Below are 12,835 nucleotides of genomic sequence, written 5' to 3' on the forward strand. Positions count from 1 at the left end.
CAAAGTTGGATACACATTGCTGGGGCCAGTACAAAACCTAACTTCCTAGTATTCCGGGAAATAGATCAATATTTTCCACATTTTCAGTTAATTGTTTTCACTTAAATCCAAGCTCTAAAGATGGATGTGAACAGATGTCTGAAGCTACTGCAGAGTCGTACACATACAGTATAAAGGAGAAAGTGATATATACGGGCAGAGCATTTTGTTAGGTTGGAAATACGTGACCCTAATATTTCAGGCATTACTAACAAATCCTCTTAAACTAACAGTATAATTCTTGTGCACCATTGCAGTGGGACTCCATCAATGAGATGGATGAGTTCTTCAGTCCTATACACACATATCAAGTCTGCAATGTGATGTCGCCAAATCAGAACAATTGGCTAAGGACGAACTGGGTGCAAAGAGATGGTGCCCGCCGGGTGTATGCAGAGATTAAATTCACCCTGAGAGACTGTAACAGTATGCCTGGAGTGCTGGGCACATGCAAGGAGACCTTCAACTTGTACTATCTGGAGAGTGATCGGGACCTGGGCACCAGCACCAGAGAGAGTCAGTTCATGAAGATTGACACCATTGCAGCAGATGAGAGTTTCACCAGCGTGGATCTTGGAGTACGTAGACTCAAGCTCAATACAGAGGTCCGGGGCGTTGGCCCTTTGAATAGACGTGGATTTTATTTGGCCTTTCAGGACATCGGGGCTTGCATCGCCATTGTCTCAGTTCGAGTGTATTATAAAAAGTGTCCATCTATGGTGCGTAACTTGGCTGCTTTCTCCGAAGCAGTCACGGGATCCGACTCGTCTTCTTTGGTAGAGGTCCGAGGCGAGTGTGTGGGCCACTCAGAGGAGAAGGACACTCCAAAAATGTACTGCAGTGCAGAAGGAGAATGGCTTGTGCCCATTGGGAAGTGTGTCTGCAGTGCCGGCTTTGAGGAACGGATTGATTCTTGTGTAGGTAAGTGAGAAACTTCAACTGTGTTTATGTTCTAATGAGATAATTGTTTCCAGTATTGTTATTCACAGAATCCATGCATCGGGCAATAACCCTGCATTCAAAGGTTTCATTTGTAAAGAGAAGGATATTGAATCAGGATGTTCTAGACTAGTCCAAGGAGTGCAGAGTAAGAGTGTTCTAGAGAAAAGAATGCAGAGTCAGGATGTTTTACTGTAGCTGAGACCAAGGAGTGCAGAATAAGGATGTTCTAGAGAAAAGAATGCAGAGTCAGGTTGTTATATACTAGACCAAGGAATGCAGAGTAGGAATGTTCTAGAGAGAAGAATACAGAATCAGGATGTTCTAGCCTAGACCAAGGAATGCAAATTAAGAATGTTTTAGAGAGAAGAATGCAAAATCAGGATGTTCTAGCCTAGACCAAGGAGTACAGAGTAAGAATGTTCTAGAGAGAAGAATGAAAAGACAGGGTGTTCTAGACTAGACCAAGGAATGCAGAGTAAGAATGTTCTAGAAAGAAGAATGCAGAGTCAAGATAGACTAGACCAAGGAGTACTGGTAAGAATGTTCTAGAGAGAAGAATGCAGAAATCAGATTGTTCTATACTAGATCAAGGAGTGCAGAGTAAGAATATTCTAGACAGATGAATGCAGAGTCAGGATATCCTAGACTGAGAAGTGCAGAATCAGGATGTTCCAGAGAAAAGATTGTAGAGTCAGGATGTCTAGTCTAGTAAGAGTAAGAATGTTCTAGAGCACAGGTTCTCAAACTCGGTCCTCTGGACCCCAAACAGTGCATGTTTTCCAGGTCTCCTCACAGAATCCCAAATCAAATAATTAGCTCCACCTGTGGTTCTTTTAAAATGTGTCAGTGGGTAATGACTGCACCTGTTCACCTGCTGGGTGACCTGGAAAACGTGAACTGTGTCGGGTCCTGAGGACCAAGTTTGAGAACCTCTGTTATAGGGCTCTATTTACTACAATCCGCATATTGAATGCGGATTGTAGTGTGATATTACCGAGGCAATATCACAGGGATTTACTATAAATCCCTTGCAGGGACAGAGCTTGTGATAAAGCTCTGTCCCTGCGGATCCCATCCGCACTCTAGTCGCGGTATTTTCGGAAAAAATACCGCGACTAAGAGCCCGCGCATGCGCCGACCCACCGTCGCTGCTACCTCCACTGACGCTAAGCCCCGCCCCCCACGATCATGGACCTCCGTGACACCCCCCCCCCATCCGCAACTCCCCCCTCCCTTCATTACACTTACCTGCATCTTCCTGGCCTCCGGTGATCTTCTCCGGGCTTCCCGATCAGGTGATCTCCCATACTGCACTGGGACCCGATCACCTGACGACCGGGCAGCAGTGCACTGTGGGAGACCAGCTGACCGGAGAGGAGCCATCACCAGAGGCCCGAACACCAGGCCCTGGATTCAGGTAAGTGAAAAAAAAATGTTTCAATTTTTTTTTTCTTTTTTTTTACAGCAATCAGCTTGCGGTCTGTTTAGACCACATAGCTGATTACTGGTACCGGCTCCCGCCTCTGCTCTCCCCGTTAGAGCAGAGTGGGAGCCCGGTAACCGGGGGAGACCCTGGATAACGCCACCTCCAGGTGACGTTATTATCACAGAGCTTCCTCTGGTATTTTTTTACAATTTATTTTTAGTGGTCGGATCACATTTCCCATTACAATTATGGGAAGTGCGATCTGCTTTACTAAAAATAAGTGATAATTAGGGGTTGGAGTAGAATTTTACTAATGCCCTGTAATAACTACAGGTGAAACTAAAATAATGTGAAAAGGGTGTGAAAACACCCTTTTTCACTTTATTTTAGTAAAAATAATGTTAATAAATAGAGCCCCTGGGGAGAAAAATGTAGGGAAGATGCTCTAGATAGAGGAGTGAAAAGTTAGAATATTCAAGAGAGAAGAATGTAGAGGCCGGATGCTCTAGACCGAGGAATGCAACGTAAGGATAGTCTAGAGAAAAGGATGCATGGTCAGGATATTCTTAAAGGAATAGTGTAAAGTAAGGAAGTTCTAGATGTAAGCGTACAGAGTAATTATATTCTATACTGATGTATGCAGAGTCATTATGTTCTAGAAGTAATAAGGCAATATAGAGAGTAAGGATATACTAGGAGGAAGAGAGAAGTAGAATACTCAAATGGAAAAGCTGATTTGTGCTTTCTTTATTCATCATGTTAATACACATGTCCTCACTAACCTATGCTCAAATCGCACCACGTAGTACCGTTTGGCACGCCACGAAAAATGTTACTAAGCCACACCACGTGTCCTGTTACTCATTATTTTTACAGAATTTGTGTCTGCTTTGCACGGCTAATACCATAAAATTACAACGTGTGCATTCCCTGTACACCACTACCGGATTTGCGTACTATAGCGTGCAACAAGGACGCTAATCTGAGAAAGGCAAAAAACTGGGCCCGAGATGACTGAGATGCGACATACAAGCCGCCACGCAACATTATGCAAAGTTACACTGTCATGATTGCGAGAAAAAGTACAAATTCTAAGCCCTCAGCTCACTCCAATCCTGTATGTGCGCAGCGGCGATCCGAGAAAGGCGCTACAGTGCGAACGTCTGAAACTAGTTATCCGTGGTACTGTGTATAAATTGCTCCATATGACACACTACCACGAGGTAAATGAGGACACATCTATGTTATATCATTGTGGGAGTATTTATTTAGCCATTTTTCATACTCGATAAGGAACATTATACCTGCTGTGTTATATAGGAGTTTTTTTATTTATAAATCAAACAGTGAATGCATATATCACTATTATAGCAAAGTTACACTTTCTCATGCTTATGTCCTGGTGTAGTGTCAGTACCCCTGACATAATCCTGTTACTGGGACGGTCTGGGTGTCAGTGTATCTGGGTGTCAGTACCCCTCATGTAATCCTGTTACATGTTACTAGGACGGGGCTGGGTGTCAGTGTATCTGGGTGTCAGTACCCCTCATGTAATCCTGTTACATGTTACTGGGACGGGGCTGGGTGTCAGTGTATCTGGGTGTCAGCGCCCCTGATGTAATCCTGTTACATGTTATTGGGATGGGGCTGGGTGTCAGTGTATCTGGGTGTCAGTGCCCCTGATGTAATCCTCTTACATGTTACTAGGATGGGGCTGAGTGTCAGTGTATCTGGTGTCAGCGCCCCTGATGTAATCCTGTTACTGGGACGGGGCTGGGTGTCAGTGTATCTGGGTGTCAGTGCCCCTGTTGTAATCCTGTTACATGTTACTAGGATGGGGCTGGGTGTCAGTGTATCTGGTGTCAGCGCCCCTGACATAATCCAGTTACTGGGACGGGGCTGGGTGTCAGTGTTTCTGGGTGTCAGTACTCCTGATGTAATCCTGTTACATGTTACTAGGACGGGGCTGGGTGTCAGTGTATCTGGGTGTCAGTACCCCTGATGTAATCCTGTTACGTGTTACTAGGAAGGGGCTGGGTGTCAGTGTATCTGGGTGTCAGTGCCCCTGATGTAATCCTGTTAAATGTTACTAGGATGGGGCTGGGTGTCAGTGTATCTGGTGTCAGCGCCCCTGATGTAACCCCGTTACATGTTACTGGGATGGGGCTGGGTGTCGGTGTATCAGGGTGTCAGTACCTCTGATGTAATCCTGTTACGTGTAACTAGGACGGGGCTGGGTGTCAGTGTATCTGGGTGTCAGTGCCCCTGATGTAATCCTGTTACATGTTACTAGGACAGGGCTGGGTGTCAGGGTATCTGGGTGTCAGTGCCCCTGATGTAATCCTGTTACATGTTACTGGGACAGGGGCTGGGTGTCAGTGTATATGGGTGTCAGTATCCCTGATGTAATCCTGTTACGTGTTACTAGGACGGGGCTGGGTGTCAGTGTATATGGGTGTCAGTGCCCCTGATGTAATCCTGCTACATGTTACTGGGACGGGGCTGGGTGCCAGTGGATCTGGGTGTCAGTGCCCCTGATGTAATCCTGTTACATGTTACTGGGACAGGGTAGGGTGTCAGTATATATGGGTGTCAGTATCCCTAATGTAATCCTGTTAAATGTTACTGGGACGGGGCTGGGTGTCAGTATCTCTGATGTAATCCTGTTACATGTTAATGGGACAGGGCTGTGTGTCAGTGTATCAGGGTTTCAGTGCCCCTGATGTAATCCTGTTACATGTTACTGAGATCGAGCTGGGTGTCAGTGTATCTGGGTGTCAGTGCCCCTGATATAATCCTATTACGTGTTCCTAGGACGGGGCTGGGTGTCAGAGTATCCGGGTGTCAGTGACCCTGTTGTAATCCTGTGACGTGTTACTGGGACGGGGCTGGGTGTCAGTGTATCTGGGTGTCAGTGCCCCTGATGTAATCCTGTTACGTTGTACTGGGACGGGGCTGGGTATCAGTGTATCTAGGTGTCCGTGCCCCTGATGTAATCCTGTTACGTGTTACTAGGACGGGGCTGGGTGTCAGTGTATCTGGGTGTCAGTGCCTCTGATGTGATCCTGTTACATGTTACTGGGACGGAACTGGGTGTCAGTGTATCTGGGTGTCAGTACCCCTGATGTAATCCTGTTACATGTTACTGGGACTGGACTGGGTGTCAGTGTATCTGGGTGTCAGCGCCCCTGATGTAATCCTGTTACATGTTACTGGGAAGGGGCTGGGTGTCAGTGTATCTGGGTGTCAGTACCCCTGATGTAATCCTGTTACATGTTACTGGGACGGGGCTGGGTGTCAGTGTATATGGGTGTCAGTGCCCCTGATGTAATCCTATTACGTGTTACAAGGACGGGGCTGGGTGTCAATTTATATGGGTGTCAGTACCACTGATGTAATCCTGTTACATGTTACTGGGACATGGCTGGGTGTCAGTGTATCTGGGTGTCAGTGCCCCTGATGTAATCCTATTACATGTTACTGGGTTGGGGCTGGGTGTCAGTGTTTCTGAGTGTCAGTACCCCTGATGTAATCCTGTTACATGTTACTAGGACGGGGCTGGGTGTCAGTAACCCTGATGTAATCCTGTTACATGTTACTGGGATGGAGATGGGTGTCTGTATCTGGGTGTCAGTACCCCTGATGTAATCGTGTTACATGTTACTGGGACAGGGCTGGGTGTCAGTGTATCTGGGTGTCAGTGCCCTTGATGTAACCCTGTTACATGTTACTAGGACGGGGCTGGGTGTCAGTACCCCTGATGTAATCCTGTTAAATGTTACTGGGACGGGGCTGGGTGTCAGTTTATCTGGGTGTCAGTAACTCTGATGTAATCCTGTTACATGTTACTGGGACGGGGCTGGGTGTTAGTGTATCTGGGTGCCAGTACCCCTGATGTAATCCTGTTACATGTTACTAGGACGGGGCTGGGTGTCAGTAACCCTGATGTAATCCTGTTACATGTTACTGGGATGGGGATGGGTGTCAGTGTATCTGGGTGTCAGTACCCCTGATGTAATCGTGTTACATGTTACTGGGACGGGGCTGGGTGTCAGTGTATCTGGGTGTCAGTGCCCCTGATGTAATCCTGTTACATGTTACTAGGACGGGGCTGGGTGTCAGTACCCCTGATGTAATCCTGTTACATGTTACTGGGGCGGGGCTGGGTGTCAGTGTATCTGGGTGTCAGTACCCCTGATGTAATCCTGTTACATATTACTGGGACGGGGCTGTGTGTCAGTGTATCTGGGTGTCAGTGCCTCTGATGTAATCCTGTTTCATGTTACTAGGACGGGGCTAGGTGTCAGTGTATCTGGGTGTCAGCGCCCCTGATGTAATCCTGTTACATGTTACTGGGACGGGGCTGGGTGTCAGTACCCCTGATGTAATCCTGTTACATGTTACTGGGACGGGGCTTGGTGTCAGTGTATCTGGGTATCAGTACCCCTGATGGAATCCTGTTACATGTTACTGGGACGGGGCTGGGTTTCAGTGTATCTGGGTGTCAGTACCCCTGATGTAATCCTGTTACATGTTACTGGGACGGGGCTGGGTGTCAGTGTATCTGGATGTCAGTGACTCCTGATGTAATCCTGTTACATGTTACTGGGACGGGGCTGGGTGTCAGTGTATCTGGGTGTCAGTACCCCTGATGTAATCCTGTTACATGTTACTGGGACTGGAGTGGGTGTCAGTGTATCTGGGTGTCAGCGCCCCTGATGTAATCCTGTTACATGTTACTGGGACGGGGCTGGGTGTCAGTGTATCTGGGTTTCAGTACCCCTGATGTAACCCTGTTACGTATTACTGGGACAGGGCTGGGTGTCAGTGCCCCTTATGTAATCCAGTTATGTGTTTCTGGGACGGGGCTGGGTGTCAGTGTATCTGGGTGTCAGTATCCTTTATGTAATCCTGTTACATGTTACTTGGACGGGGCTGGGTGTCAGTGTATATGGGTGTCAGTGCCCCTGATGTAATCCTATTACGTGTTACTAGGACGGGGCTGGGTGTCAGTGTATATGGGTGTCAGTACCCCTGATGGAATCCTGTTACATGTTACTGGGACGGGGCTGGGTTTCAGTGTATCTGGGTGTTAGTACCCCTGATGTAATCCTGTTGCATGTTACTGGGACGGGGCTGGGTGTCAGTGTATCTGGGTGTCAGTGCCCCTGATGTAATCCTGTTACATGTTACTGGGACGGGGCTGGGTGTCAGTGTATCTGGGTGTCAGTGCCCCTGATGTAATCCTGTTACGTTGTACTGGGACGGGGCTGGGTATCAGTGTATCTAGGTGTCCGTGCCCCTGATGTAATCCTGTTACGTGTTACTAGGACGGGGCTGGGTGTCAGTGTATCTGGGTGTCAGTGCCTCTGATGTAATCCTGTTACATGTTACTGGGACGGAACTGGGTGTCAGTGTATCTGGGTGTCAGTACCCCTGATGTAATCCAGTTACATGTTACTGGGACTGGACTGGGTGTCAGTGTATCTGGGTGTCAGCGCCCCTGATGTAATCCTGTTACATGTTACTGGGACGGGGCTGGGTGTCAGTGTATCTGGGTGTCAGTACCCCTGATGTAACCCTGTTATGTGTTACTGGGACAGGGCTGGGTGTCAGTGCCCCTGATGTAATCCAGTTATGTGTTTCTGGGACGGGGCTGGGTGTCAGTGTATCTGGGTGTCAGTATCCTTGATGTAATAATCCTGTTACATGTTACTGGGACGGGGCTGGGTGTCAGTGTTTCTGAGTGTCAGTACCCCTGATGTAATACTGTTACATTTTACTAGGACGGGGCTGGGTGTCAGTAACCCTGATGTAATCCTGTTACATGTTACTGGGATGGGGATGGATGTCAGTGTATCTGGGTGTCAGTGCCTTTGATGTAATACTGTTACATGTTACTAGGACGGGGCTAGGTGTCAGTGTATCTGGGTGGCAGCGCCCCTGATGTAATCCTGTTACATGTTACTGGGACGGGGCTGGGTGTCAGTACCCCTGATGTAATCCTGTTACATGTTACTGGGACGGGGCTTGGTGTCAGTGTATCTGGGTGTCAGTACACCTGATGGAATCCTGTTACATGTTACTGGGACGGGGCTGGGTGTCAGTGTATCTGGGTGTCAGTACCCCGGATGTAATCCTGTTACATGTTACTGGGACGGGGCTGGGTGTCAGTGTATCTGGGTGTCAGTGCCTCTGATGTAATCCTTTTACATGTTACTGGGACGGGGCTGGGTGTCAGTGCTTCTGAGTGTCAGTACCCCTGATGTAATCCTGTTACATGTTACTAGGACGGGGCTGGGTGTCAGTAACCCTGATGTAATCCTGTTACATGTTACTGGGACGGGGCTGGGTGGCCATATCTCTGATGTAATCCTGTTACATGTTACTGGGACAGGACTGGGTGTCAGTGTATCTTGGTGTCAGTACCCCTGATGTAATCCTGTTACATGTTACTGGGACGGGACTGGATGTCAGTGTATCTGGGTGTCAGCGCCCCTGATGTAATCCTGTTACATGTTACTGGGACGGGGCTGGGTGTCAGTGCATCTGGGTGTCAGTACCCCTGATGTAATCCTGTTAAATGTTACTGGGATGGGGCTGGGTGTCAGTGTATCTGGGTGTCAGTATCCCTGATGTAATCCTTTTACATGTTAATGGGACGGGGCTGGGTGTCAGTGTATCTTGGTGTCAGTATCCCTGATGTAATCCTGTTACATGTTACTAGGACGGGGCTGGGTGTCAGTGTATCTGGGTTTCAGTACCCCTGATGTAATCCTGTTGCATGTTACTGGGACGGGGCTAGGTGTCAGTGTATTTGGCCCTATTATCCCTGATGTAATCCTGTTACATGTTACTAGGACGGGGCTGGGTGTCAGTTCCCCTGATGTAATCCTGTTACATGTTACTGGGACGGAGCTGGGTGTCAGTGTATCTGGGTGTCAGCACCCCTGATGTAATCCTGTTAAATGTTACTGGGACGGGGCTATGTGTCAGTGTATCTGGCTGTCAGTGCCTCTGATGTAATCCTGTTACATGTTACTAGGACTGGGCTGGGTGTCAGTGTATCTGGGTGTCAGCGCCCCTGATGTAATCCTGTTACTGGGACTAGGCTGGGTGTCAGTGTATCTGGGTGTTAGTATCCCTGATGTAATCCTGTTACATGTTACTAGGACGGGGCTGGGTGTCAGTGTATCTGGGTATCAGTACTCCTGATGTAATCCTGTTGCATGTTACTGGGACGTGGCTGGGTGTCAGTGTGTTTGGCCCTTTTATCCCTGATGTAATCCTGTTACATGTTACTGGGACGGGGCTGGGTGTCAGTGTATCTTGGTGTCAGCACCCCTGATGTAATCCTGTTACATGTTACTGGGACGGGACTGGGTGTCAGTATCAATGATGTAATCCTGTTACATGTTACTGGGACGGGGCTGGGTGGCAATATCTCTGATGTAATCCTGTTACATGTTACTGGGACAGGACTGGGTGTCAGTGTATCTGGGTGTCAGTGCCCCTGATGTAATCCTGTTACATGTTACTGGGACGGGACTGGGTGTCAGTGTATCTGGGTGTCAGCGCCCCTGATGTAATCCTGTTACATGTTACTGGGACGGGGCTGGGTGTCAGTGTATCTGGGTGTCAGTACCCCTGATGTAATCCTGTTACATGTTACTGGGACGGGGCTGGGTTTCAGTGTATCTGGGTGTCAGTATCCCTGATGTAATCCTGTTACATGTTACTGGGACGGGGCTGGGTGTCAGTGTATCTGGGTGTCAGTATCCCTGATCTAATCCTGTTACATGTTACTAGGACGGGGCTGGGTGTCAGTTCCCCTGATGTAATCCTGTTACATGTTACTGGGACGGGGCTGGGTGTCAGTGTATTTGGGTGTCAGTAACTCTGATGTAATCCTGTTACTGGGACGGAGCTGGGTGTCAGTGTATCTGGGTGTCAGTACCCCTGATGTAATCCTGTTACATGTTACTGGGACGGGGCTGGGTGTCAATGTATCTTGGTGTCAGAATCCCTGATGTAATCCTGTTACATGTTACTTGGACGGGACGGGGTGTCAGTACTCCTGATGTAATCCTGTTACATGTTACTAGGACGGGGCTGGGTTTCAGTGTATCTGGGTATCAGTACAGCTGATGTAATCCTGTTGCATGTTACTGGAACGGGGCTGGGTGTCAGTGTATTTGGCCGTCAGTATTCCTGATGTAATCCTGTTACATGTTACTGGGGCGGGACTGGGTGTAGGAGGCACTATAGTATATACTGTAATAATGGAACAATTGAATGACACCAGCCATTTGCAGCATTATAGATCAGTGAAAGTATCACAACTTCCACACTGCACTCACTGCTGCTCATAGATGTCTCCTGCTGATAGAACATTGCAGCCTCTTCTCTATCTGCTTTTATAGTTCAGAATAATATACCCCAGGAGGTGATTACAGCCCGGGCAGACATTGGATCACAAGCACTGTACTGCCGCATCGGCAGTGTATCTGGTAAAAGTGTCAGAATGCTATAGGGCTCTATTTATTGTTCCTTTTTTTTTTTTTTTTTACTAAAATCATGTGAGAAATGCTGTTTTCACACCTTTTTCACTTTATATTAGTTTCAATGAAATGTACTAAAGGGCTTTTGGAGCAGTTTTTGTGAAAAACTACTCCAAGCCCTTTAATTCACATTTCTAAAGCAAGCAGATTGCATTTCCCATGTTTGTAATGGGTGGGAGCCCTGCTATAATAACTCTTGGAGATGGCATTAAGCAGGCTTCCCCCGACGTTCCCCGGCTCCTTCTCCGCTCTGACAGGCAGTGCGATGCCGTGAGCTGGGCCACTGTGATCAGCTTTGTAGTCTAAGGCCCTGATTCAGACCCGCTCACTGCCGCTGGCCGCTTGCTGGGATTGTGGGCGTTTTCTATTTATTAAAATTTTTTTCTCCAGCCGCTCACAAAGCTGTGGGAGATCACCCACATCTTGTGCGAGCGGCCAGGAGACCATCGCGATAATCGCGACCATCGGCCTTGCGACAGGACCCTACGGTAGGGTCTAGGCTGCCGCACGGCCGAGTGGACTTCCTGCTCTAATAGAGCAGGAAGTCCACTACTGACAGTGATGTCAGTAAAACCTCCCAACAAAAGCCAGGCGTTACTAAGGGAACGCCTGCGTTTGTCCAGCCACCCCCCCTACCTGCCCACAAAATGGCGCGAGCTGTCAGTCACCATCGATAGCCGCCCCATCTTGTTGCCACCCCCCGCATAGCGACTGAACTTCAGTCGCTCAGCGGGGCTCGCGCACGCTGGAAGCGGCGCATGCGCAGAGCAAAAACATTGGGCGCTCGCGAGCAGCTCTGAATCAGGGCCTAAATAGACCACAGGCTGATTACTGCAAAAAAAGAATAGTTTAAAAAAAATAATAATAATAAACACTTACCTGCAGCCGGGGGTCAGCTGATCGGTGAGCTCTCTCCAGCGGTTAACTAGTCGCCGTGGCTTTAGCACACTGACCCAGGTCAAGTGTGCTGTAAACCGGTATCTCAGTTTACAGCACAGCTGGCCAGGGTCACAGAGCCCGGGCGACCAGCTACCCGGAGAAGAGAGCTCACCAATCACCGAGGTAAGCGTCAGCTGTGGGAGAGGGGGAAGGTTCGAGTAGGGGTGCGCGGGGGGAGCGGCCTCGGAGGGGTAGCGCTATCCGGCAGCAGCGCATGTGCGGAGACACTCTCACTGTGGGGGTCATTCAGAGTCGGTCGCAAGCGCTGAGCGCTCGTAACCGACTCGATGTTGCCCCACTGGGCATGCGCAAGACGGAGCCGGCTCCGTCGTGCGCATGTGCGAGACCCGGTTAGCGACGGATGCTCCGTCGTTAGGGGTCTCGCAGCAGACGGGGCAAGCTGTCGATGGTGAGTGTCAGCTCACCCGGTTTGGGAGGGAGGCGTGCCTGCCCAAACGGAGGCATTCCCGCCGGAGCGCTTGCCGTTTGGGGGCGGCCCCACTGACATCATTGCTGATGTCCGTGGGGAGCTTCCTGCTCGATCAGAGCAGGAAGCTCCCTGGGGCTTACGAGTGCCCAGACCCATGTTGGTCGCTAGAGCTGTGAGTGTTAACCCACAGCTTAGCGATCGACAAGGAGGCGGTCGTTCAGGATTCAAGCGGCCGCCCTGATTCAGTGCGACCTCTTGCAACTAACGACCGCTTCTGAATGAGGTCCTGTATCTTTTGCGAAAAATACAGTGAGAATTGTGTGGTGACGATTGGCAGGGTCAGGTCTTTCTCATAAGCTCTGTCCCTGCTTCATAATTATCTTGTGATAGTTGCTGAGTCCACAATGAGACATTAGGTGAAATGATCACACTACAGCCCACATTTGAAATGCAGATTGTAATAAATAGGGGCCTTAGTGACATTATAATGGGTATAAA

At 48.9% G+C, this 12,835-nt stretch overlaps 1 protein-coding gene across 2 annotated transcripts in view; it reads left to right on the forward strand.

The window, feature by feature from the left end:
- EPHA8 (EPH receptor A8) overlaps window positions 1-12,835 on the forward strand; it is a 193,616-nt gene that overhangs the window by 106,990 nt on the left and 73,791 nt on the right. The window contains exon 3 of one of the 2 annotated variants that reach the window (XM_088463734.1): window positions 297-968. In XM_088463734.1, coding sequence (XP_088319860.1) covers window positions 297-968 — 672 coding nt within the window. Of the gene's footprint in view, window positions 1-296; window positions 969-12,835 lie in introns of those variants that run through there. The other variant, XM_088463733.1, reaches the window with a different exon arrangement.

Source organism: Taudactylus pleione, unplaced genomic scaffold, assembly GCF_031769625.1.
Source record: "Taudactylus pleione unplaced genomic scaffold, aTauple2 ptg001441l, whole genome shotgun sequence".
Lineage (NCBI taxonomy): Eukaryota > Metazoa > Chordata > Amphibia > Anura > Myobatrachidae > Taudactylus > Taudactylus pleione.